This window comes from Antechinus flavipes, chromosome 3 (assembly GCF_016432865.1).
Source record: "Antechinus flavipes isolate AdamAnt ecotype Samford, QLD, Australia chromosome 3, AdamAnt_v2, whole genome shotgun sequence".
Lineage (NCBI taxonomy): Eukaryota > Metazoa > Chordata > Mammalia > Dasyuromorphia > Dasyuridae > Antechinus > Antechinus flavipes.
In genome coordinates this window covers 241,851,105-241,876,726 of record NC_067400.1, presented here as the reverse complement: position 1 = coordinate 241,876,726, position 25,622 = coordinate 241,851,105, and the positions used below count along the sequence as shown (strand labels likewise).

At 31.9% G+C, this 25,622-nt stretch overlaps 1 protein-coding gene across 1 annotated transcript in view; it reads left to right on the top strand.

The window, feature by feature from the left end:
• BACE2 (beta-secretase 2) overlaps positions 1-25,622 on the top strand; it is an 83,639-nt gene that overhangs the window by 45,421 nt on the left and 12,596 nt on the right. Inside the window, exons 5-8 of the mRNA XM_051984768.1 lie at positions 819-953; positions 9,288-9,389; positions 14,709-14,855; positions 21,484-21,652. Coding sequence (XP_051840728.1) covers positions 819-953; positions 9,288-9,389; positions 14,709-14,855; positions 21,484-21,652 — 553 coding nt within the window. The remainder of the gene's footprint in view (positions 1-818; positions 954-9,287; positions 9,390-14,708; positions 14,856-21,483; positions 21,653-25,622) is intronic.

Here is a 25,622-nt window from a genome sequence, read left to right as displayed (position 1 = left end):
TGAGAATAAATGGATTTGAATGATAACCAGGGATTCAGAATTACTTGGATTGTGAGAGCAGGGAGGAGTGGGGTTTGTTAACAATTTAATAAATACTTCATGTAGATTTTCATTATGCATGAAGGTTTATCCTTAGGGTGAAGTCTTCTCAGTGCAATAGGCAGTTTAGGAAAGAGAGCTACTCCTGGAAGCAGAAGAAATGTTACTCCTCTTTCCCCAAGGTAGGAGACTGAGCTGGAAACTTGATGGAATGACCTTTCTTCTATTTCTAGGAAGAGAGAATGAATTGTTATTTCTCCTCTTTTTCCCAGTACGATGCTAGAGACCAGATTAGAGATGAGGGGTAGGATGGAAAGGTGCTTGTAATATAAACTGTTTTGTCTCTCCTCCCACAAAAGCCATTTCCATATTTTCAGAGTGCAAATGGGTGCTATTCTTTCTTGTGGTTTTTTGTTGTTGTTCTGAAGGAAAGTGTAGTGGAATATGATTTGTTGTGAGTTTGATCTTGCTATTAACTTTGACAAATATTAGGAAGCTATTTCTGTGAGAGAAATCCAAATTTATTTTTAAGGACAAACATAAAATGTGAGTTTATTATATAAGAGAAAAATATGAAAATTTAATTTAATTATGTACAGGTATTGGTTTTCATTTTATTTCTTTATATCCACAGGCCTACCATAATTTTATATGTGTATGTATGTATATGTACATATATGGAAATAATGAAAGTTTCTTGAATTGTTGAATTAATCTGTTTTACCTGGGTAGTTTTTTTATAGCTTTTTCCTTATATTTGTGAATATTTTCCTTCCTAGGTCATGGGAGGAATTGAACCAAGTTTATATAAAGGTGATATATGGTATACAACAATTAAAAGGGAATGGTATTACCAAATTGAAATCCTGAAATTGGAAATCGGAGGACAAAACCTCAATTTGGATTGCAGAGAGGTATGGGCAATAGGGTCTCTTGTGTATGAACAAATATATCTGTCCATTTTCATTCAAGTGTTATAGCTTTGATCTGAAATCTAAATTTATTCTATTACATATATCTATATCAAAGAATGAATAGAATATATTAGCTAGATATTTGAAGGAGATGAAGGGGGGAGGAGAAACTGTGACTTTCTTACTTCTTTTCCTAATATTAATAATTAATATTAAGAAAATTGAAAGCCAACTTGCTGTATATTCATCTTGAAGTGATGTTTCCTGAGATATGTCTATACCTTTTTATGGCAATAAGAGATTTTTAATATTACTTTTCCAAAGTTGATCCTGAGTTGACTGTGTTTTGGTTAATTTCATAAATAATACAATTAAATATTGGATTAAAGAACATCTCTAGAAAGTAATTTGTATTGAAGAGAAATAAAGACTGCTAAAGTTAAAAGAAAAGGAAGTAAATGAAAAATATATAAAGTTCCTGAGTTATCTTTTGTAGTATTTCCCCCAAGGGGGGAAAAAACTGCAAAATCAATATTTTGCTGCTTCCTTTTGTATCAGAGCAAACACAAAGGCAAGTTTTTTATATTTATTTGATTTGATAGCAATATGTTCCCAGAAAAAGGAATGTATAGAATGATTTTTTACACATGTGTGTGTGTGTCTAAGTATTTCTATATATACATGTACATATTTGTATCTAATGGTAGCCATCTTTAGGGTAAGAAGAAGAGGGGAAAAAAACATGTGATAATTTTATTATGTAATTAAAAGGAATAGCAAGTTGTGCATAACAGATTTGCAGTTCCATGTACAATCACCTTTTAAAATTATACTATCTTGTGGAAATATCTTATTTATTCTACAAATCAAAGATAAAATAAGTTAAAAATTAAATTTTAAAAGTTTCACTCTAATTATCCAGTTGCTTTTAGGGGCTTCTACAAAATAGACTAAAGCAACCTTCTAAAAAGTTTGATAAAATGCAGAAATTCAAATTTGACTTTTCATTTATCTTTAATTTCCATTCTCTGTTTCTAAATAGATACTAATTCCTATGAAAAGAAACCCAAGAAGAAAGACAGGATGAAATAACAAATCCATTATCATCATTATTATTTGTAGAACCCAATAACATGCTTCAATTCTTATTTTCAGTTTTGAAATATTTCTATTAATGAACAACTGATAGCTATAAGTCTTTGACTTGCTGTTAGGTAACAATTTCTCCTCAAAATAAATAAGCAAAAACATTGTTTCTTTTTCCTCCAGCTTTCCAAATTTCTTTGGTTTGGGGACATGTTATTCTCATGTATCATACATGTACATATGTCCTGTATCTAACTTAAAATTTTCAAAGTAAAAATTATGTTACTTGAATACTTCAGTCTGTCTTCATGAATTCGTATGACAGTTTCCATAGATAATAATCCTTCTCATTTTATTGTTTCTATTAGAAGTAATGCTATAAATTATACCATATAGTTATACAGTATCCCATTTTCTATGGATGATTTACCCAGAACAATTAAAGACTACTTCTTTTTTTCCAGAAAACTTCTGTCAGGTCATTCCAATTAAAATGGTTTGACAGTTGTTATGTAGATGATAATAGTTTGGGATTAGAGATGAAAAGGGTTATATTTGCTAGAAGGGAGGGAGGAGAGAAGATGAGGCTAGTATTTCTTAACAAGTCTGACTACCTACGAAAGAAATATGCATAGTTTTTTTGTTGGGTTTTTTTAATGATCATATTTCTTATTTACTGTACCAACCTGGAAAATCAGGAACTGAATATGCTCAATTTCTTCAAATCATATTTAAAAAGGCATATTTTTAACCTTACTTCATGACTTTCCAATGTCATCTCATTTACCCTTAAATATGTTGCCCCTTCAGTTGTGATTATCCTTACCCTTTTAAGTCATTATTCCAGAGATTTTTCAACTTTGGGTCATGGCTTCTTTTTTCCCAATCTTCAGAGCTGAGGTACAAAATAATTATCAAAATATTGAATAGTTTTAGTACAATTAACGCATAAGTTCATCTTTTTTTAATGAAAACAGTCACAATAAAAATCAACCAAAATTAGGAATAATCTGGTAAATTTTCTCCATCTTACAATGAATATAGCAAAATTAGTTAATGTAAACATACAATTGAATAAACTTTTGTTCAAGATATATATATACATATCTTGAACAAAAGTTTATATATATATACATATATATATATATATATATCCACATGGACATGTACTGTCACAATCAATCACCATAGATTCATGACAAAGATAAGTTGTATACATTGCTTCATTTTAATAGTGTAGAAACTATAATTTTTAAATGTGTGTACATATACATACATATATGTATGTGTTGATGTGAAAAGTACAATATTTTAGTTCCACTAAAAACCTCAAATGTTAAATTGAAATAACTCAAGAATGAACAAAATAATCATTTCAAAATTTGAACACTTTTTTTTTTTACGTCATTGAGACTGGCATTGCAAAATCCATCATTCACAAATCTAATTCTACTATTTGGGAGAGAAACTGCTTTGCTCTGTTTCTAGAATGGGCTGATTTCCCATCCTTAATCAACTTGTTGGCCCTATACTCCTCAAAGCCTTCTATACAACTCTAGTTCTACTACAACTCAGAACTAGGCTCAAGTGATCCAGACTCAGCCTTACCTGAAGCAGGGACTATGCATGTACATCACCACCATGAATAATAATCAGATGTAGCATAATTTTCTTAAATTTGTTAATAAAGAAGTAAAATAATATACCCTCACGTTGAATAAATATGGATTAAGTATAAACTGTATTAGAACAGCTAATTTAATACAGAGAATAGAGAGAATTTAATCAGCAGAAATGTAGAAAAAATAAAAAATTCAAATTTTAAAAACTACATTTCATTTTATTTGAGATTCAAAAGTACTATTATTGATGGAAAGGAAGGACTTTTAGCCTTTGCTTTGTATTGATGCCTTAATTGTAGATAACATGAATTAATATTATATCTCGAAAATGTATACTAAGTTTTATAGGGGGGTTTAGTGGGGAGGAGGGGAGGAGGAGGGGGAGGAGGAAGTGGACAAGGAGAGACTTTTGTCCATAGAAAATTAAATACTTTTAATAAGCAAAAATAGAAGTTTTCCTAAAACCATATCTATATCAAAAATTTATTTGAATCCTATAAAATACATGATTATTAAGTTTAAAACTTTATTTAATTATAAAAACATTAGTGCTACCTTTTTATATTTGAAACAGTATTTAGTGAAATATGTCAGAAGTGGCTCTTAATGGGATTCCATAAAAAGATAATTTAGTGGGAAAGAGAATTTCCTATCTAATTTAAGAAATTCAGAAATAAGTACTTGAAAATTCTAAATCTTCTTATTTTGTATCACAAATAGATGAAACTACACATATGCTTAATGATACTCATTTGATTACATACATAATATAATTTTGAAGCTATTATTAGAAAATAATTTTGTTAATTTGACAAACTATATGTGTTTAATGCCAAATCAAGAGAAGTTTTCAATTTAGTTGACAAATTTTTAAAGAATAAAATTCCATAATCTGAAAGAATCACATTGGATGTGAGATCAGTTTTTGTTAATATTAAATCCAGAACAGCAGACACTAAGTTAAAATATGTAGATATCGATGAGTAAGGAGCTACTTGTAGTTATTTCAAATCATACTAAGAATAATCCACTTTATAAGGAATAGTTAATTGAATGGAAGGCTCTTTTCAATATCATTTGATGATAGAGGTACAGAATGTAGAACACATATTATTGATGATGATTTTTTCATGGCAATGCACTTTATGTCTTTGAACTAAAAGAATAGATAATGCTGTCTTGCTTGATGTCTTTATAAGCTTCCATGGTTTCCATTACCATTATCAGATATTTTTCAGATCAACAAGCCCTAGTCACTTTCCAAAGAAGGGATATCCTCTTAAGCTTTTCCAGCTTTAAATCTGCCTGTGGATGTCCTTTTTTAGATTTTTACCTTTACTATTCAGGTTATATATCTATTTCTGTGAAACAAATTTCTAATTTTCCCAGCCATCAAAAAGAAAGTTTTTTCCCCAAATAATTTCTTTTCTTGAGTTTGTTGAGCCTGATAGCAACTTTCTATCATATCCTCCAAAACAGTTGTTTCATAACTCTATTAACTTGAACCCTCCAATTCTACTTCCTTTTCCTCTCTCTTTCTTACACTGAACAGATTACCTCAATAACCTGATTAATTGAAAAATTAGATCACCTAATTTGAGCAACATCAACTCAAGATTTTTTCAGCTAGCCTTCAATGATCAGAATTAGGGAAAATGGGTATAAGGTAAAAAGGCAAATTACGCTTGATGTTGGGGGTAGGAGATAGTTCCTAGCAATTAGAGCTATCCAAAACAAAGTAAACTTAACTACAGGCTGTGGGTTCTTTTTCTTTCAAAATTTTGAAACTGGTTGACCATTTATCAGTCTGTTATAAGGGAGTTTCCTTTTGTGTGGAGGTTAAATGAGATGTCTACTAAGGTCTCTTTCTACTCTCAAATTCTGTAATCAACTTGTAGAGGGAAAGTATACTTGAGACAAGGATACTTACAACAGGGTGTTTACTTAATGGAATTGATGAGATAATGGCTCTCTAGTTCACATATACTTAGTATGGTGATGTAATGGTTCCACAGTTGACACATGTTCAGTGTGCTGTAGTGATATAATTGTACTAAGGTATTTAAGGGCTGAAAGAACTGGAAATAAGCAGACTCGAGAAAAAGAGAGAATTGAATGTGTGTGTGTTCAAGCTTAAGCTCAGACTCCAGACTCTAGAGAAAGCTGGCTTGGACATTACATCAACTCCCTCAACATCTCCTATTATTTTCATTTATATTTTCTTCTTTCTCTAGTCTCAAAGGAAAATATATTCTTTCTTCTAACAAAGACTAATTTTCTCCAGTTCAGTACTGTCAATCCTATATTCTCCTTTTGTCATGACCTTGCTTTTCATTGTCATACATATTTTTCATTCTTCTGTATTTGATTCTTTGAAAATGTTCAAGTCAGATTTTCTCACAATGATCTGCAACTGATGCACAAGGCTGAGGGAGGAAGTATAATGCCTAAAGTACTCATGTCTCTGGGTCTCCCTACCCCTCACCCCTGAAAGGTCTTCCCATCTCTCTCCAAGTTCTGAGTGTGAATTTAAATACTTCATGAAAAACTATGCTTTTTTTGTAATACTGCAGAGCAATCTTTGTTGTCGTGTATTCATTTTTCAATGCATATGTAAATGAGAAGATCTAGATTTAAAAAAAAAAACACAAAAATATTGAAGAAATTTGCTGAAACTTTCTCTGCTAAAGAGAAGAAAACATCAAAAAGCTGCTAACCTATATATGCAAGAAAGTAGAAAATAAGTAAGTAGAGACACATTTTGTAGATGGATTTGAGCTAAAATAAGTCAGAAGAGATAGAATCATAATGGTAATAGAACGATCAAATGAAGGTTTTTTTGAGAATGGGGGAGATATAAAAGTATATGTAGGAAGAAGACAAAGGACTATGAGGGTAAGTAAAAGAATGACACAGAGGGGGCAATCTGTTTGGAGGAAATGATATGAAATTGTAGAGTTTTAGGCCATATCTAAATATAGGTGTCTTTTTTCTGGGCCCTTTGAAATTTATACTTTTCAGTTAGACAATGCATATCAATTCTATCAGAAATAGATTCTCAAAGATAATAAATAATGTTAGGAGTCACCAAACTAGTTTTTAAGAAATTCTTCAGAAAATTTTAGGACTTATTTTACTAAGGGTCTTAGGAATACTAGATAGCACTTCAGCATTATGCTTAGGAACCATTTTAAATAGCTAAACAATCAATAAAAAGCACAAAAAAATATGAAAAATTTGGTACTAAATAGGCCTCAACAAGGACACTATGCAGGCTGAAACACAAAAATAGAACATTGTCTTGTATGAGCTCTGCTAAAAACATGCATATTGACAAGTTGGATTTTTACCATTCTCCACATATACATGAATGACTGCAAAAATGCTACAAATATTGGTATGTTGGGCCATGTGGATTTTATAGATAATAAGGATTGAGTGTATTAAACACTTGATTAGATTGCTTTAGATAAGAACCCAGTTTTGATTCATAATATTGAGCTCCTCCTGTCCCATTGACTACATTCTACATGCTCTTTCACCTTTTTTTAAGCATATCTTGGCTTTCTTTTATCTAAGATATCTGAATTACTAGCTCTAGATATGCAGTAATTTTGGGTTTTGTTTGTTTGTTTTTTCCCTGAAAAACCAATGGAAATTTTGTTGAGTGGTGAACTCATTATGAAACAACAAAATAGACACAGAAGTCAAAAAAAGATAATTTGATCTTAGATTGTATTTTTTAAATCTTGCCTTCAAGATAGCAGAATAGTGGGAAGCAGTGAAGCAAACTTGCTAAAAAAAAAAAAAAAAAAAAAAAACTCCTGCAGACAAATTCTGCATATTATTTTTCTAATTGTGACAGAAGCAGAGAGAAAAGTCTGGACAGTAGGAATGGCATGTGCTCTGGAGTACATTAATGCCTAGAAGGAGTCTGTAAATCAGGGCAAGAAGGGTATTCCATAACCCTTGTTGTTGGTACCATAACAGAGGCTAGTGGAAAATGGCAGCTTTGTTGCCTGGTACTAAGATCTAGGCCACAGATTCAGGGCAGATTAGTGAGGGAACCTAAGTTTCTCTCCTTATCAGTAATCTTATACTCTAAACAGGACACATAGAAATTCAGAAGCAAATGTGTAACCTGGTTCTATGATTCAGGAGGAAACTAGGAACACAATTCCAGCATCCAAGCCTCTCTGAAGACTATAAAGAAAGTGGCAAGAATTCCAGACCAAGGAGAACTTGCTCTTCTCCCTCACTAAATCAACAGAACTTGCCTGCATGTCTGACAGCAATTGTGCTTGGCACCAATATACTGTCAGACAAAAATCCAGATTAAAAACTAGCAGATATCAGACCAAGATGGCAACAAACAGATTTGCCCTGTATCAGATCACTTTGGGAGCTCTTAAATCTGAAGATTAGAGAAAATTATCTTACCAAAGTGCCCAAATAGAAATCTGTACAAACAAGTAAAAGAGAATGGAGGGAATAGATGACACGAACTTTATTCACATGTGAAATGATCAAAGAAGGGAAGAACCCCGAAACACACAGGTGACTACACAAATACATTTCTCTTTACAGGGAAATTAGAGGGAAGGGGGGAAAGGGAGAAAGAAAAATTAGAGGGAGTAAAAATTAAGAAGAGTTATAATAATCGGAACAAAGTCTAAAAATGGACAAAAATATGTATTACTCGTTTTGAGGTAGCAGTGAAGCAGGAGTTGGGAAATGCCATCAATTACAGAATAATAACAAGAAATTATGATATATAAACATGATGGAAGATTATAGTGCTTTAAGAAATGATGAAGGGGATGGTTTCAGAAATAGCTGGAAAGTCTTATATGAACTGATGCAATCAAGTGAATGAAACCAAGAGAATAATTTATATATAATGGGAAATTTAGTAAAGACAAACAATTTGGAAAAACTAGCGACTTTCATTAGCATAACAACCACCCATGATTCCAAAACACTAATGATGAAACACACCACCAATCTCCTGATAGAAATGAATAATTCAGAAAGCAGAATTAGACTTATTTTTAAAAATTGTTTTGCTTGACTGTATATATTTGTAATAAGGGTACTATTTTCATTCTCAATGAGGGAGAGAAAAGTTGAGGAAAAGGGAAAGAAAGTGAATTTTTATTGATTGAAAAAAAAAACTACTTGAAATCTACAATGAAAAAATGAATCTTGATAAGATAATACAAGACAGTACAAGGATGGATTATTGCTGTGGTGTAGAAAATAAGTTGATAGATTTGGAAAAATATGGAAAGACTTGCACTTATGAAGGAATATATATTATCACCCTCAGACAAACAGGACAAAAAAACATAGTACAGTCTTACATAGATTGTATATGAATATATATGTACATGTATATATGTATAATTATGCATATGTGTTAGTGTATATATAAATGTATGTGTGTATACACACACACACGCACATATATCCTTGTTTAAATCTACAGAAGCAAGATGTGTTATAGCTATTCATTTTTTAAAATGGAATTTATTTGGACAATTCCTTTAAAAAGGGGGCCTTCGTTATTTTATGTACCTATAATACCATATGTTTCTCATGTTATTTTCCCCTCTCTTTTCTTTAGTACAATGTAGATAAAGCCATCGTGGATAGTGGCACTACTCTGTTGCATCTTCCTCCGAAAGTTTTTGATGCTGTGATTAAAGCAATTTCCCAAACATCTTTGGTAAGTGTAATCATCAATGTTTACCATTATCTTCTTAGAGAAAACAGAAATCAATTCTCTAAGAATCATGTAGAAACTAGAAAAAATGCCTATTGGAGTTTCTTTCTTTTATTTATTCTTTTGGGTTTTTTTTTTTTTTATCTCACTCTTCTTTCCCAATAAATGGCTTATCTCCTAGGCCCATAAAAATCTTTTTTTTTTTTTTTTTTTTTATTGCAAATCAAAACATTTTAAAAACAAACTGACACAATGATCTCATATGACAATTTAGGCAATGTTTTATACCTGTGGTCAATTATCTCTTTTATCAGGGGGAAAACTTTTGTCATTAGTTCAATGTTGTCAAGATTAATTATTACATTTAACATGAATAATCATATCTTATATACATTTATATATGTAGTCGTTGTCATTGGCTACATATTCCTATAAAAGAAAAGACTTAGGGGTAGAAGACACAAATAATTGTTTACAAGTATCTGAAGGTTATTATATGGAAGAGAAATTACTTTTGTTCTGTTTGGCTCAAAAAAGCCCAACCAAAATAATGGGTGGAAATTGCAGAGAAAAATTTGGGCTTCATATAGGAAATATTTCCAAGCAATTACAATTGTAGTTTGAATGCCAGAAAGTGAAAGATATTTAGTAGAGAACGGAGTTTACAAATAGAAAAAGGTACTAAAAAGGTCAGAAGAGGCTTGAAAGAGGCCTTACTAGTAGTATAATTGATTTGAACAGGGATGACAATGTAAAAAGTATGAAAGGAAAGGAATTTTTACCTTAGCAAACATTAACTCCAAATCACAAAGATTAGGGAAAATACAAAGAGAGTACCTTCAGAGGAAAAAAAAAAAAAACAGTAGTTGAAATACCAAGAGACAAAATTTGAGAAAGAAAGAAATAATAAATCCAATTTCTATATACAAATGCCCAAGGTTTAGTCAGTAACCAAGAACTAAAGTTCTAATATGAAGGGGTTAATTTGACATGATAGATTCTGCTAAGATTTGGTGTAATGAAACCCATGAACCCACTATGACTCCAAATAGATATACTTCATCTTGAACAGGTTAGATAAAAGGGGAAAATGGAAGTGAGTTCAATACTAAGAAAATAAAATCATATATAACAACATTTTTAAGGCTCATCCTCATCATATTTGCAAAAGATTGAACAGAATATGATAAGATGAAGTCCAATGGGAATAAATATGAAGTCCTACACCTGGGTGCCAAAAAAAAATTAACCTTCCCAGATGGGAAAGGCATGGTAAAATAGCAGTTTCTCTCAAAATGATCTGGGGATTCTAATGGAAATGCAGCATGAGTCAGCAATATGATGTTAAAGCCAAAACTAATGTTATTTTAGACAACATTAAGAGAGGCTTATTTTCCAGGAACGAGGAAGAGAGAGTCCCACTGTACTGTGCTTTCATTAGAATATTGTCTTTAATAATTGTTAAACTGAAGAGTTATGTAGAGGAAGACAACCAGGATAATTAAAAAAAAAAAAAACAACCTTTAAGCCTATGACATATAAGCATCAGTTGAAAGAAGTGGTCATGTTTAGTCCACTCAGAATAGACACGATAGCTTTCTTTAAGCGTCTGAAGCGCTATTATGAGAAGGAAGTTTAAATTTGTTCTCTTTGATCTCAGAGTAAATTCAGTAACAAAGGATAGATGTTGAAAAAGGACATATTTAGGCTAGATGTCAAGATAAACTTCCTATAAATTGTAGTAGTACAAAAGTGAAATATCCCAAAATGGTGACCTTCTTTACATATAGAGATATGCAGAAACTGGATGACCACTTGTTGGATTTAGTACTGTGGAGATTATTTCTATGAATAATTTAGACTAGGTGAGTACTAAGTTCTCTTCCAATTCTACAGTTTTATAATTCTCTTCTACTCCACTGCTGAAAGATACTTCAGCTCAGAAGGTTATATAATGAAGGAAGCCTGAGCAGTTACTTTGCAATTCAATCAGGGAAGAATCATCAAAAAGGTAGCTTTCTCTTTTGTCTACAAAAGCACTGTTAAAAAAATTCTCACTGAATTCAATAACTGTTAACATTTTTACACGATTGTGTGTAAATTGTAAACATTTTTACGTAATTTTGAAAATCAAAGATAAAGTCTATATGCCTGTTGAAAAAGGTTTCCACTTGGGCTGAAAGTCTATATCAAGTCTAATTCACTTTAGCAATGATTAATGTGTGGGCACTGGTTAGATTATAATAGCATCTATCTCTCAGGGTTCTTGTAAAGATCAAACAAATGAGTGGGCTTTACATACTTCTTTACATATCCTTTGTTTGGGGCCAAGCTTGGTAAGTTTATAATTTTACAATTAAACACTATATTTTATAACATCTAATTTTAATTACTTTGTTATTGTTTTTCCATTTATATTGGGGCAGTCATATATATTGTTTTCCTGGTTCTTATTATTTCACTTTGCATCAGATCACATAAACCTAGCCATGCTTCTCTTTATTGATCATATTTGCTGATTCTTATAGTAAAATATTACATAACATTCATGTACCACATTTTATTTAGCCACTAATTGATGGTCATCTACTTTGACTCAAGTAATGACGCTGTATTTTGTCATTGACCTCCTTGGGGTATATGCATAGCAGTGACATCTCTTGATTAATGGTATGGGTAACAGTAAAAAGAGCTCTGGATTTGAAGTCAAGGAAAGATGAATTCAAAGTCCATCTTTGGCATTGACTAGCTCTGTTTCTGAGTAAGTCATTTAACTTCTAGTGGCTTCAGTTTCTATTTGCTTTGTTATGCCACAGTTTTCTTTAACTGTCCTGACTCAGTTTCCTTGTACAAGTTTCCCTTGTCTCAGTCTTCCTAATTACTCCCCTAAACTGTAAATCTCCCTCTGGTCCATGAAGGCTGAGGACCAATTAGTCTAAGGATATAAATTGTTAGCCCAAGCAAGATAAACAAGAGAGTAGACTTCCTGATTATCTTCTGTCCTTGAGAATTTACAACATCCCTCTAAAATATTCCAAGATAGTTCACTAACATCTTTATCTCTGGGTATTCAGACATCCTGTCTCTGGGTTCCTTTTTAATTTCCAGCTGGGCTTTTCCCACACTTTTTCCTTCTTCTTTGTCTCTAAAAGGTATATAAAGGTTAGAGATTCTCCATTCATTGCTGGAGAATGGCGGCTGGCTGTGGATGCTGGACGCTGGATTCTTTGAGATGATAGTCTCCTCCAGACCTGGGACCAACATGAATTCCTTGGTCCCAGTATATCTTTATCTCTGTCTGACTGGATAATTTGAGACGAGAGTCCTGTCCAGTCAATCTTACTCTCCCATTAATAAAATATTAAAAACTCTCTAATCTCTCTCCTGCCTCAGTTTCTCTGGCATTACAGTTTCAGCTTTCTTATCTATAAAAAAGGAATAATAAAAGCAGTTATCTCCCTGTGAGTAACAAACAAGATAATATTTGTAAATCTAAAGTGCTCTATAAATGCTGCTATAATTGGAGGAGAAAGAGAAAGAAGAATTTGATATATACAGCTTCTCAGGCAATTTTTCAATACCATCTTTTTCTTTCATCAGATCTAAATTTACCTTTCTGACTCTTCTACCCTTTATTCCTAATTGTATTGCTTGGATCCAAAGAGCAAATATATTCTCATTTCCATATAATGTTCCTTTGGCTTTTGTCTGTAAAACCTATTTAATGATGGAAGAACTGTCTGGGGAAAGGAAGGGTGTTGCCTTTTTTGGCAGATCATTAGGAAAACTTACAGGAATAAAAACACATTAATTTTTTTTAATTTAAGGAATTTTTTCCATGTATAAATTTTATAATACAAAAACAAATTCACAATTTTAAAAATAATAAATAAATATACACTTAATAAACTCTACACTGAATACCTCCAACTAGCACTGCTATAGTACTTTGATATACAAAAAATTGTATTCATATGGAATGTTAAAAGGATGTGCTTATAAAACAAAACAGTTCTTAGTCACTGTGCTGTAGTAGAAATTTTTATTTATATAGAATATAATGGAGTCCATTCTTCAAGGTGGTTAAACAGATATTGTTTTATGATATGACTGCTTTGTAGCATGACTTAATATTCTATTTTCATGAATAGCATTAGGATATTTTTTTTCAGAATCCTTCAGCTACGTAGAAACAGCTAGTATGTTTCCTCCTGCAGGTCTCTTCCCACTTGACCTCCCCAATCTAGTTTTTTCAATCTATCCTCATGTGACCTGATCAACCCTCAACCATCTTCATTACTCTCTCATGGACAAAGTCCACCAGGTTCACCAGATATTTTTACAAGCTCTCTCTTATTTTCTTACACTTCCTATATTTATTTAAATTACCATAGCAAGAATTTAGGAGACTTTTTTTAGTACAGCCCTTTCACTTTGGAAATGAAGAAGCTAAACCCCAGAGAGGTGGTATGAATTGCAAGGTCCTCTGACTCTAAATACAATGTTATTTCTACATTTGTTCTCCTCTGGACAATGTACTAAAAATTATCTTAGAATGCTTGGAATTTCTGAATTCTTTCAGAGCTAGCTTCTGGTAAATATGTATCATACCTTCCTAAAAAACAGGGACCTGATATTCTCTGCGGGATGAAGTTAAAGAATTTCCTCTGTAAATTTTATGAATTTGGCTTGTATGACTATTCATTGAAAATGGTTCCATTGTTTTCACTTGTTCTTTAACTTTTGCCTAGAAAAAATTAGTTTAAAAAATCAAACAACTGATAAACATACAGACTCTATACCATAGAGTTCAATTAGAGGTTTTATCAATTTATCCAGCTGTAAGACTTTTTGAAGGACATATTCTGCCTTAGTAATAATTGTCTTAATACCCTCTAAAGCAGATCAGATCTATTAAACACAAGACAGGAATGTGATTCTTAATCCAGATTAGAATATAATTGGGAAATATTTAATAAAATAAATAAAAATACAATAAAACATAGATAAAACATTTTTAACTAACTCAGTTTATAGCTTGCAGGAAGACTTATGTTTGGATTAAGGCCTATTTCTGTGTAAGTTTCACACTATCAGGTCTAGAGAGTATTGACACGTTCTTATTGGTAGATTTAAAATCAGGATATCCTACTTTCTACTATAAACTAAAGGCAAACTATTCAAGTTAGGTTGATCCTCAGCTTAAACTAATTAATATTTGAAGTAATATAGATAATTGACAAGGTGATGAGAAAGACAATAGAAAGACAATGCTCAGTCATAACATTTTTTTTTCATATTGTCTCTTTCTTTTCCCATTAGGTTTCAAAATTTTCTGACGAATTTTGGACTGGTTCTCAACTTGCATGCTGGAAATATGAAACACCTTGGTCATATTTTCCCAATATTTCCATATACCTTAGAGATCAGAACTCCAGCAAATCATTCCGTATCACTATTCTACCTCAGGTATGAACTTGAATTTTTGTTTAACGTATAATTCCAGTTTCCAAAGCCCATTGGTAGGAGACTTTCCCTTTATTGATGTAATTGAAGACCCTGCCCTGCATAAGGAGTGAGGAAGAGTTGGCAAAAGCAAGAAAGCTTCAGCCTTCTTCATTCTCCTCAAGCTTTCTAGTTTTAAGTTTCTTCAGGACTTGCAGTTACTTCGGACACTTCTGGCTTCTAGCTTCAAGAGGGAAAATGGAAGAGGCCAGCCCCACTGCAAGATGATTAAGAAAAAGATTCTAGGAAGACATAGGAGAAGCATGCATTCTCCTTTATGTCTCTTGTCCAGCTAACCACAGAAGAGATGTTGAGGAATTTCTCCTTTGGTGAGGTCTGGGATTGTCTCTCTTTTTCTTGGTTGAACTCAGTTATCTCATTCCCAATGAAAGAATTTCCCATTATCTACTATATATTCTGCTATGTTTATCTTCTCTGATTTCTGTCTTACTGTATTTTAGTTAAATAAGTTTCTTTGCTATTTACAATTTCAGTGAAAAACTCTTATTTAGTGGGAAAGTTGTCAAGTCTTGAAAAGAAAGCTCCAACAATGAACAATGATCAGAAATAATATTGACCTGATAATAACATTTCCCTAGATGAGTAATGTTTAAGAAAGAAGATAGTTATAATTGTAGCCCAGAGCCCCCACTCTGTTCTCAACATAAATAATAATAAATTTATAATTTATATATAATAAATATATAAATAGTAAATAAATAATAAACAGTTGTTTAGTGTGGTTTGTAGAAATATTTTTTAAATATATTTGTAATATAAATATAAAAATATAGTAGTATATAGGAAAAACCACCAGTCATAGTGTCAGAAGACCAGGATTTGAGTGCCTGCTTCACTATTTACTAGTTGTGTAATGATTTGAATCATTTATGTTCTTTGAACCTCAGTTTCTTCAACTTTAAATTAAAAGAAATAATATTTGTACTATTTATCTCACCAGGATAAAGAATATATTTTGTAAATATTAAAGCACTATATTTATGTGAATTATCATTATTATTAGGAATCAGGAGTGTTAGGATAATAGGATCAGGCATTATAAAAATATGCACATTCTACAAACCTCAGATGAAGAAATGAAGAAATAAGTACGAATTCTAATATATACTCTGTACTATTCTCATACATTCACATAAAAAATTGTTTAAACTAATTTTCAAGTTGCCACATTCGGATTTTTTCAATCTATTTCTATTGTCCTTTCTCCAACTTACCTAGTTCTTTTCCCAGCATCAGTATTTCTAGCTTCATATAAGGTGTTCTTTAATATGAAATTGCTGAGGAACTTAGTATTCTGACACAGCAGGTCAAGAAGCCCAATTGATACTTGGGTCTGGGACCTAAAAACATTCCAAGCAATTTTTCTAGCAGGAACATTTCCCTACTGCTAGATATTCCATGACAGTACATCTTAATTTCATGTTGCTTAATGTTGATTTTTAAATAGGAGATGAAGAAACCTTTAATAAGTCTAATAAATAGCATTTTTCTAGACGAACCTTATTTAAATTAATCCAAATAAGGGTAAATTATGAAACAAACTGGTTTCTCACTACATTAACTCCTAAAATGGCCACTTTTAACAAATGAAACAAAACTATTTTTATCTTTGTTAATTGTGATCATCTTCAAATTTATTGTTCTTAGACCCATTGGGAAAATCTGTTTTACTGGCAAGTTTCCAAAAATTACTTCAAGTCCATACGCTTATAGGGAATTTTCTGAATCAACTTGTCACTGTAGAAATATTTCAGTATTGTATAATGTACTTTTCTAAGTATGGATCATTTCATAAATTTCACAGATTTAAAATTAAAATAGGTATTAGCCTTCACTATAGATTGTTCTTGAGGACAAGAACTGTTTTAATTTTTGTCTTTATTTATCTATGATATGTAGCATAGTGCCTTGATGGTGAGATTGGGAATTTGCATTATTTAAATCTCATGTCTTGGAAAAATAGGTTGTCACAGATATATCTAATATCCACTGTGATATGTGGTTATATAATAAAGAATATGTACCAAAAAACTTATGGACATCTGGGTGGCACAGTGGATACAGTGCCAAGCTTAAAGTCAGGAAGACTTGTTTTCATAAGTTCAAATTCTATCTCAGATACTTACTAGCTACGTGACCCTGTGCGAGTCCCCTAACTGTCTGCCTCAGTTACTTGTCTATAAAATGATTGGGAGAAGGAAATGTTCAATCATTCCAGTATCTTTGTCAAGAAAACCCTAGATGGAGCATGAAGAGTCAGATGAGTTCAAAACAACTGGTTAGCAACATCAAAATCTTATAAAGAGATTGCCAAATTACTGGCGTGGGTTGGGGGGAAGGTAAGGGGGAATTGATTGCTGCAAATGGAGGGCTTATATATCAAAAGCTGTAACTTTAAAATATGATATAAAATGTATAAGATTTATTTTATAATATATACTTTATCTCAGTTATTTTGCATAATGGTACAAGTCTATAAGCATAGTATTTAAGCTGGTAATTTGTCATGATGGTTGTTAATAACTAATTTGCACACTTCTGGGTCACATGAGCAGCAAAATAGAGGGATGTCAACTTTCTGATTCCTATTCTCCGTCCTCTCTAAAACCCTTCAAGAACCATATCACCATGTCACCAAGGTTGCAAAGTTTATAACTACAAGTGGCAGGGCCAGACAACTCTATTGTACCAGTGTAGCTGCTCTCTCAACTACCGGTGGTGTGTCAGAGAACCAAGAAACAGAAAAAAAGGGACGGGATACCAAGAAAAGATATGTGTGTATATGTGTGTGTTTGGGGGAAGGGAAGGGACTTATAAAACTCTATTAAACTGGGAGAAAGAACCCAACAGGTGGGGCCATTTTGACCTTCCAAAAGTCACTTGGGACAGAGACATTAATTGAATTGCTGAGCATGGAGGGAGGAGAAGATGTTTGAGATTCAGCCCCCAAGGAAACCACCCCCAGAGAGGACAGTGTCAGAAAGTAAATAGACAAATATTGGGAATGGGAGAAGACTGAAATTACCAAAGATCTCAGGAAGAAGAAAACTTGAAAATCTTGAACATAAGCAGATAAATCAATAGCAAAACATGAACAAAGAAAAGAAATATGGCCTCCCAATCTAGAAAACTACTTCAAGCATCTATGAATAAGCAATACAAAAGAAAATGACTCAGGACTTGATGATAGAAGCCCCTGTAAAATGTGAGGAGAACATGGAAACATAACACACTGTTCCTGGGTGATTCAAAAGACAAATGAGATATTGTAAGTAAAAATTATGGATTGTACAGCATAAATAATGGGCAGAGAAAAACTGGAATCTGTGATAGCAAGTCTTACCAAAGATTCAAAATAGAAAGTAAGATTGAGAACGAAAACATACAGAAGTAAAAGAGAATCCAGAAAAAGAGAATTTTAAAAAATGATACTATTAAAAGAAAATACACTGTGCTGAAAAATCAAGAAAAAAAAGCAACAGAATACCGAGAAAAGGTGTGTGTGTGTGTGTGTGTGTGTGTGTGTGTTTGGGGAGGGGAGGAGATTTACAGTAAAACAATTCAGAAACAATCCAAATAATTATATTAAAAAGCAAAAAATCCAAAACTGCATGATCATCTCAATAGATGAAGAAAAGGCCTTTTGCAGACTACAATACTTTTATGCTAAAAAAAAAAAAAAAAATATATATATATATATATACAGAGAGAGAGAGAGAGAAAGACACTTAGAGAGACCTTTTTATCATCATAAAAATCATCTATCTAAAATCAAAAACAAGGACCATATGCAACAAGGATAGAAAAAAACCTTTTTTTTCAATAAATTTAGGATTAAAGTAAGGATACTTACTCTTCCATTATTATTATATATAGTCCTGGAAATGCTAGCAACAGCTATAATACAAAAATAACTAAATAAAGGAATATAGATAGGTAAAGTGGAAATAAAACTATTTCTGTTTGCTAATATGATGGAAAACTCTAGAGAATCAACAATGATATAATTGAGAAAATTAATAATCAGCAAAGTTGCAGGCTACAAAATAAATCCTCAAAATTAGTCTTATTTCCATAAAAGTTAACAAAACGCAAGAAACAAAATTAAAAAGGGAAATTTCATTTCATTTAACCATAAAATGCATAAAATATCTAGGTATTAATCTCCCAGAGCACATGAGAGAGTTAAATAGATTTATTTGCAAAATATTCCTTAAAGAATTAAAAGCAACTTAAGTACCTGGAGGAATATTCAGTAATCATGACTAAACCATACCAATTTAACAAAAAATGATAATACTCTCAAGCTTAATTTATAATTTTAGTGTTAGACCAATCAAATTGCCATGAAAATCCATTATAGCACTTAATAAAAATAATTCATTTGGAAATAGCCAGTTTGCTTGTTTTGGAAATGAACTGAGTAGAACAGTCTGAAGTGCATATAAATGGCCTAAAATATATTTTTGGAAGGCTGTACAAATAAATTTTGATAACATTTAAGCATGAATAAAATACAATTAAAAAGTCCAGGTTTTCATTTACATTCGTGCACATTCTGCACAGGGATTTTCACATAATAGAAGCATAAATAAATATTTTGATTGTGTGGGCTCTTACAGCAGTCTCCCTGCTATCTATGAACAACTGAGAATATTTGATTTCTTAGGCAGTTTCAGTAATGGAAAAAGAAAATACCTTGCCCCTACCTGATCCCTATTTGTATAATGACATCCTTTGTAAAAAGGGAATTTGTTATCTACTTCTAGTAAATGTAGATATTAGAAATAAATAGACTTTATTTTGAAGATTTACTTGGGATTATACTGAGGATAAGGCAAAGCCAGAAAATGAGGGAGAATCCAATCTGGTTTCCTAGGTTGTGAGGTATGTATATTCATGCACATATGCTCCCCCTAAAAAGTAAAGGCCTTCTGTGAGATTGCTGAGTAGATATCATACCTCAAAGCATAACTGTTCTAGAAATTCAGCAATCATTATGGCATTTTATAAGATAGAGAACGTCTGCTGAGTAAAAGCATGGCTTTAGTTGTTCTTTCAAGTTCATGGAGATGTTGTCAATGATATTCTTTTTCTCTGAAAGTATTTTGTTATAGAAATCTCATTTTGGTTGACTGGTGTTCAGGAGGAGGTAACTCCAAAGTCAGGCAATATCCATTTCTCAAGTTTCCACTTGATCAGTTTTTAGAAAACAAAATGATAAGGAGTAGAACACAATCAGGGACTCAAGGTACAGAGTTACCTAGGCATGGGTATAAATATCCAAGCAATCAGCTTCTAAATGGTAGGATCACTATTGTCTTGTTTCTTTGAAATTTTCCTTAAGCTAAATCTAAGATGTCAAACTATCTTATAAAATAGTATCATCAAAATGATTTGGTATAATATCTTCTTAGGGAAAGATATTAACTTTCATGAATAAAAAAGAGATAGAGGCACTGGAAAGAAAATTTAAAATTTTGATTACATGAAACATAGAAGTTTTATACAAATGAGTCGAATGCAGTAAAAATTATAAAGGAAACAATTAATTGAGAAAAGCTATATAAAGAACTGAAAAAAAATCTGAGCTATGAATATCCATAAGGAGAAAAATTCTCCAATTCATTAATAATTAGGGAAATTCAGATTAAAAAACTCTTAGATTCCTATTAGATTGCTAAAGATAATAAAAATAATAAATTTTGAGAAAACAGGCATACCAATATACAGTTGGTATAGTTATGACTTGGTTTAGTCATTCTGGAAATAATTTGGAACTTTGCCACTCAAAAATATCAAACTGAATATACCCATTCATCCAACTACATTACTATTATACTTGTACCCCCAAGAATTAAAGAAAAAGGAAAAGGAAATGTGAACTAAAATTTTTACAACCACTCTTTTCTAGTGGGAAAAAATCCCTGGAAACTAAGGGGATATCTACCAGTTGGGAGACGGATAAACTAAGCATGGCATACAAATGAAATGGAATATATTGTGCCTTAAATAAATTATTAAATGGACAGTATAAGAGGAAACTGAGAAAATTTCTGTAAACTAATACAGAACAAAGTGAACAGAACTAAGAGAGCAATTTATAAAATGATGTTATAAAGAAAAACAATTTTAGAAGACAAGAACCTTGAAAAATGAACATGACCAACCATAATTCCAGAGGACTGAAAATGAATGAACTATGTACCATTTTGGCCAGAGAAGTAAGAGACTTAAAATGAAGACCAAGACATTCAATTTTGAACATGACCAGTGAGAAATTTTATTTTGCTTTGCTGTACATATTTATTATGTGGGTTATCTTTTCTTTTGTTTTATTGCATTGTTCATTGGTAAGAAGAGGAAATGGGAGGGGAAATAATGTTTGTTGTTGGGGGAATAGTCAAGTGATTCTTTTTTTTTAATTTTAAAAAGAAATTGTCCTCACTAACTTGCATAGTGACACACACACACACACACACACACACACACACACACACACACACATATGTTCTCTGTTACTGATAGACTAATATGGTTTCTTGTTTATTTCTTCTCTTTTAAATTATAGCTTTATATTCTTCCTGTTTGGGGAATTGACTCAAATTATGAATGTTACCGGTTTGGCATCTCATCTTCTGCTAATTCTCTCGTAATTGGTGCTACAGTCATGGAAGGTTTCTATGTTGTGTTTGATAGAGCTCAGAAGAGAATAGGATTTGCACTGAGTTCTTGTGCAAGTAAGTAATTCTTAAATTGTCTACTGGCTTAAGTTAGTTTTGCCTTCACCAAAAATGTTTTCTATAAAATTGCTGATTTGGCAAATTAGTACCAAATTATTTTGATGATACTATTTTATAATATAGTTTGACATCTTGGATTTATCTTGAACTTCATCATGAATCAATTTGCAGTTGATATTTTCTTATACCTGCTTCTTAAATTTTACCTTTGTAAAATTGGTTTTGACCGATTGTTCTAGAATGTCAAGATGTTTTTGGTTCCTGATTCTCCCAAAAGTTATATTTTCTAAGAAAATAGAGGGTAAGCTAGATAGCTCAGTGGACAGAGAACTGGCCCTGAAATCAGGAGGACCTGAGTTCAAATCCAGCCTCAGACACTTAGTAGTTACTAGGTGTGTGACTCTGGGCAAGTCATTTAATCCCAATTGCTTCAAAAAAAAAAAAGAAAAGAAAAGAAAAGAAAATAGAGAAGAAGAGAATATATGGTTGTTGATATAAAGGAGAAAAAACATGTTCACTTGCTTCACAGATAATAATACAACACTTCTGATATCAAATCATTTAAACTAATTCTGAGTCAGTTATGAAGTATCTGTTCAGGACTAGTCACTGTGTTAAACACTGGAAATATAAAGACAAAGGTAAAACAACTACTAGGTTCCAAAAGGGGAAGCATGCATATGTAGAATTATACAAGCAACATACAAAACAGACCCAAAGTAACCTTGTAAGGAAAAGCATTATCAAATGAGGGGATCATGAACAACATCTTGACAAAGGTAATGCTTGAACTGGATACTAAAAAAAAATTCTCTGAGGAATTTTGTGAGTTGGAAGACCATTCTAGGGATAGGTCACAGCCCTTACACAGAAACATTTAAATAAAAGGAAATTAAGTATTATATGGAAGAATAGGAAATTAGGCCAGTATGCTTGGTCCAAAGAAATCTTACAGAAAAATAATTGTTTAGGAGTTCTAGAAAGGTAGGAGGGACCATATTGAAAAGATGTTTAAAGGTACACATGATTTTATTTATGATTCTAAAGTTGGGGAAGCCACTAGAGGTTAATGAGTAGGGAAAACGAATGTGACAAGATCAGATTTGCACTTTAAGAAAGTCACTTTTTTGGCAGCTATGTGGAGGATTGATAATAAAGAGTTGGGTGGTATCTTTGTACATGAAGGTAAGGACATAGATGTGAAGGATATAATAGAGACAGATATAAGATTTGGCAGGGGAATAAGAATTAGGAGGCAAGGATGACACAAAGACAATGCCTTCAGCAATAATTGGGAGGTGAAGAACAATATTGGAAGATGGGTTTGTGGGAAAAGAAAATTAGTTCTGATTTCAACAGTTGAGTTTCATACACCTTTATAGGGCCTTCATTCCAAAATTTCTAATAAGCAGTTCACAATATGAGAATAGAACAGAGAATAGCACAAGATAAGGGAATCATTTTCATAGACATAATATAAGAACTCATAGGAGTAAATAAAATTATCAAATGAGAGAATATATAGAGAGAAGAGAAGATGGCTCAGGATAATCTTGCTGGTATACTCACAGTTATTATTCAAAGGAGACTTAGGAATAATCAGGAAAATCAGAAGAGAACAGTTTCACCAAATTTCAAATAGGAAAAAAATATGCAAGAAAAGTAGAACCATTATTGGTAAGAAATGCTATAGAGAGATCACATTGCAAGAGGATTAGGAAGAAACCTTTAGATTGGGCAGGAGAAATATGGATTTTACAAAGCAAAGATGATAGTATGAGTGCTTTTATAAGAATAAGGGCAGCTTGAGTGTGCTTGTATGTAGTAATAGTAAAGAAATACTTAGACATAAGGAAAGTAAAGATGAGTGGTGACAAAAGTAACACTCTTTTTGAAAATGTGAGAGAGGATAGCATCCAGGATCCATGTATAGGAATTAACTCTAATGAGAAAAAATGCCACTTCTTGATCACAAGTTAAAGAAAAGAAGGAAATCGTATATGGGAAGAAAGGGATTGTCAACAGTTTCCTCAATAAGAACATGGAAAATAGCCTCAATTTTCATAGCAAAATGTAAGGAAGGTGATGTCCTCAACTGTAAGGATAACAAAAAAAGGTTATATGGAAGACAAAGAGAAAAAAGATTTGGAACACAACTGTAATGAGTTAAATAATAAATTTAGGAGGAGTAAAAGAATCGTAAATGAATTTCATGATTTTGGAATTTATTTTAAAGGTGTGCTCTGCTCCCTATAAGTGGGGAGGAACTGTGCTAAGCCTCAGATTTTTTCACACTGCTTTTTTCAGAAGTAATTCTGGAAGTTTGCAAGCTTTTGAAGCTTCCAAGATAGTGTCCAGAAGTTTTCCCAAAAAAAAAAAAATCCATTACATCAGTATTCATATTTTTAAAATGCTCTAAATCAAAGTTGTCAAATACACTGTCTAAAACATTCCCAATTTCTCCAGAATCATATTAAAATGTAATTAGAAAATATTTAAAATAAATAAATATATAACAGGTTGTTTCTTGTACAACAAACTCAATCTATTGGTGGAGCTACACTCCAAGTATTTCTTCCCAGAGCTTGTTCTCCACTGGCATAACCTTCAAGAGCTTAAGTTCACCTCTAAGTTATAGTAATGAATTCAAATAAATCTTTAGGAGGAACATGTCTTCATATGTAGGGAAGAAAAGCATTAATATATGTGCTTCTGAGTTCAGTTTATTTCAGCACTTGATTTTTCATGGCTGATATAACTGAAAAATAACTCACAAATTGATCTCCACATGGAAAACACACATTATTGATTATACTTACAGTCATTATCTTCATTTTTCAATTTTACCAATTATACCAAGGTTTTTTCTTAAAATTATCAAATGAGAGAATATATAGAGAGAAGAGAAGATGGCTCAGGATAATCTTGCTGGTATACTCACAGTTATTATTCAAAGGAGACTTAGGAATAATCAGGAAAATCAGAAGAGAACAGTTTCACCAAATTTCAAAGAGGATTAGGAAGAAACCTTTAGATTGGGCAGGAGAAATATGGATTGTACAAAGCAAAGATGATAGTATGAGTGCTTTTATAAGAATAAGGGCAGCTTGAGTGTGTTTGTATGTAGTAATAGTAAAGCTATTTGGGGAAAATAAGGAAAACCAAAAAAAGGATCTCACATATGTGAAGACATGGTAGCCTAAAGAGGTGAAAAATAACCTGCATTAATCAAATATCCTGGTTACACCAAACTTGTACTTTTCTGTTCAGTTTGCAATATCACATTTTAAAAGGATTATTGATAAGATGAACACAATCGTCAGAATCCTTTTATATATATATAAAGCATTTATCCATTTGGAATTTAACTAAATCTAATTGCTACCAAACCACAATCCAGTTTTTCCAGAACATTTTTTTCAAATAATATATCCATGCCCCGAAGTTGGGATCTTTGAATTTATGGAACACTATATGTATTACCTCTGCTTTTGTCTATTGTGTACCCAAACTGTTCCACTGATCAACTTCTTGATACTTTAATCTACCATTTATTTTTGATGATTATCATTTTATAAAATAATTTAAGATCTGTTTCTGCTGGGCCCTTTTGTTTTCTACTTTTAAAAAATTATTTTCCTTGACATTCTTGACCTTTTATTTCTCTGAATGAATTTGTTATTATTTTTCAAACTCTACAATGTAATTATTTCAAAATGCTATCTTTGGATACATAATTAACTTAAGTATATTGTCATTTTTATTACATCAGCACAATTCAACAGCAAGCAGTTAATTGTTCTTCATTTAGTCAGGGCTAACTTTATTTCTATAAAGACTATGTTGTAGGTTATATTCGTTTAGTTTCTATATATACTCCAGTTGTTGGGTTCTCAAATTTTTATATATTCTTTGGTTATTTTTAATGGAATTTTTCTTTTTGATTCTTTCTACTGAGTTTTGTTGT